The following is a 2,604-nucleotide window of genomic DNA, read 5'->3' on the forward strand; positions in this document are numbered from 1 at the left end:
GTCGGGGCAACAGCACTGGATGCAGCACCAGCACCACCGGACGGCACGCTGGCCAGCTTACTGAAACCTGTCAGACGCACACAAACACAGACTCTGAGACATGCTCGTGTAGATGCTCACACTCCTAAAAATCTCTCTTTTCTAATCCATGATGCTTATTTGTGACCCTGGACCACAAAATCAGTCATAAAGGTCAAATTTTTCGAAATTGAGATTTATACATCATCTGAAAGCTGAATAAATAAGCTGATCATTGATGTATGGTTTGTTAGGATAGGACAATATTTGGTCGAGATACAACTATTTGAAAATCTGGAATCTGAGGGTGCAAAAAAAAATCTAAATATTGAGAAAACCGCCTTTAAAGTTGTCCAAACGAAGTTCTTAGCAATGCATATTACTAATCAAAAATGAAGTTTTAATATATTTACAGTAGGACATTTACAAAATGATCTTTACTTAATATCCTAATGATTTTGGGCATAAAAGAAAAATCTATAATTTTGACCCATACAATGTATTTTTGGCTATTGTTACAAATATACCTCAGCGACTTAAGACTGGTTTTGTGGTCCAGGGTCACATTTATAACTTTAAACTGTCTTCTGGTCTCAACATTTCATGTGGACTCGTTACATGTCTTATATGTAAGAATAATGTTAGACTGATATACCAGTTAATGGTTGTCTTTTAATATTGTGTATCGACAGGACAATGTCTGCTTTTGAATCCCTCATTATGTTTTAAGAATTCATATCCACTTGCTATTAAATAATTACTAGTTTATTTTACATTGTTTCTAAATCCAAATGCAGTTTTATTTTGTTTTCTGTTGAGCATTGAATAAGCCGCTCAAAATAACATGCATGTGGAGTTGGAACGAGTAAATAATGACTGATAAACTGTCTATTTATGAGTACAGTACATGCTAGCTTCTGAAAAGCACAAACCCTAATTAACAGATGATGACTGTTTGGGCTTTGCGATTGAACTGTCTTCCTTTTCTCCATCCAGGCTTATGCAATGATGCTCTCTCTGTCTGAGAACACCAATCTGCATTCATCCTCCCAGAACTCCTTGGATGCCTGGCTCAACATAGGAGGAGGGCCGTCGGAGACGAGCTCCTTTCACCCCCTCAACAACATCTGAGAACACCAACAAGACAAACGAGAGATGGAGGGAGAAAGGAGGAGAGGGCAAGAGACCAACATGAAGATGCGTCAAAAAGAGCTCGTGAAGACCAGCAATGCCACAGTAGATGAACCACCACTATGAGAACGCGAGGAGGAGAACGTACTGTTGAGTGAAACAGACACAGGAACCAATCACAGACGGGAGAGTTTTATTACACAGCATAAAAACACGAGTGAACTCACCGAATCCCAGCCCTACAGCATCTTTCCTTTCTGCAACTAGCCACTATAGTGATGTTCTCTGCTGATTCAAGAGGGAGCGATGCATTCGAATGACTCTGAAATCACCTCTCCACCTCATTTTCAATGATATGCATTTCATAGAGACTGCTCTCAAGGGGTTTTTAACATGTTCTCGGAGAAGCCCAGGAAGGCTTGAGTGGACAGAGTAGTTGAGTGTTTCTTCAACTGGAGATTTGAACCGTTTCTACTCAGCATTCCATTCGCACGCTGATCTTCTACAGCACTGTACCAAGGTGTCCTTTCTATTAACTCACAGCCTGAGTCTTACAGTAGATCATTATAGTAGACATCAACGTTGATTTCCAATGGCAGTAGAAGCAATTAAGTCTAGCCCACAACTAGCATGCTGACACTGAGTCAGAGCACAAATCTTAAGGTAAAGAAAGCAGACAAGTTAACTTTCCATTACACCCACTCTGCGCAGTGACTAATGATGAGAGAAGAATGGTGTTAAATCAGGGTTAACATCACAGCCACAACTCTAACAAATCACTAAACCCTCCTCAGTCAACACGTTTACTCATTTCCGCCTTTGAAAATGAATCTGAAAATGTGCAAAGCATGATTTATGCGTCACATTTGCAGTTGTGTCACCTAGCCGACAATGAGCAAAAGAGCTGACAGGAGTGTGTTGAAGTGCTTTTTGCATGTCAAATTTCCTGGAATTCATTAATATCCAAGCAGTTTGTAAGCCACTGTCTCAAAAAGTAAATGCTGGGAGATTTGTGTTTGGCTGTGTGATTTTGTCTCGTCCCCAGCCGGATCTTCATACGATAAATCACTCAGCGCGGTTGTTCATGTGTATAGCATCACGGTCATTGTAATTATTGTTGTTATGCTAAGTGTTTTAGCTGTATACAACCTTTATTCCCAACTGAAAGTTTGTTTTTAAGAGTTAAATTATTCTCCAGTGGGGCAATTGGAAATCTTTTCTTTTTCTTGCATTCAGTAACATTATGATGTTTTTTCTATGTGATTTGTTCTTCAGTAAACAGTATTGTTTCTTTTTGAGCACATCTGTGCTTAAATGTTAATATAATTCTTTAGTGAAGGACCAAATTTGTACAATATTGTTGTATGATGGACAGACTGAGTTAACCGTTGGTAGCAGAGAGTGTTGTGTGCCAAAACCCCCTTTTCTTTGACAATCATTTCTTTCCCAAGTGGT

The 2,604-nt window shown here is 39.3% G+C and overlaps 1 protein-coding gene across 1 annotated transcript in view; it reads left to right on the top strand.

Annotated features, from left to right (window-relative positions):
• LOC107710791 (PR domain zinc finger protein 16-like) overlaps window positions 1–1,096 on the top strand; it is a 19,805-nt gene extending 18,709 nt beyond the window's left edge. Inside the window, exon 11 of the mRNA XM_016515642.1 lies at window positions 1,015–1,096. Within this exon, the coding sequence (XP_016371128.1) occupies window positions 1,015–1,027 (13 nt within the window). The 3' untranslated portion in view covers window positions 1,028–1,096. The remainder of the gene's footprint in view (window positions 1–1,014) is intronic.
• The last annotated feature ends 1,508 nt before the right edge of the window (window positions 1,097–2,604 follow it).

This window comes from Sinocyclocheilus rhinocerous, unplaced genomic scaffold (genome assembly GCF_001515625.1).
Source record: "Sinocyclocheilus rhinocerous isolate Xijiao unplaced genomic scaffold, SAMN03320098_v1.1 scaffold1048, whole genome shotgun sequence".
Classification (NCBI taxonomy): domain Eukaryota; kingdom Metazoa; phylum Chordata; class Actinopteri; order Cypriniformes; family Cyprinidae; genus Sinocyclocheilus; species Sinocyclocheilus rhinocerous.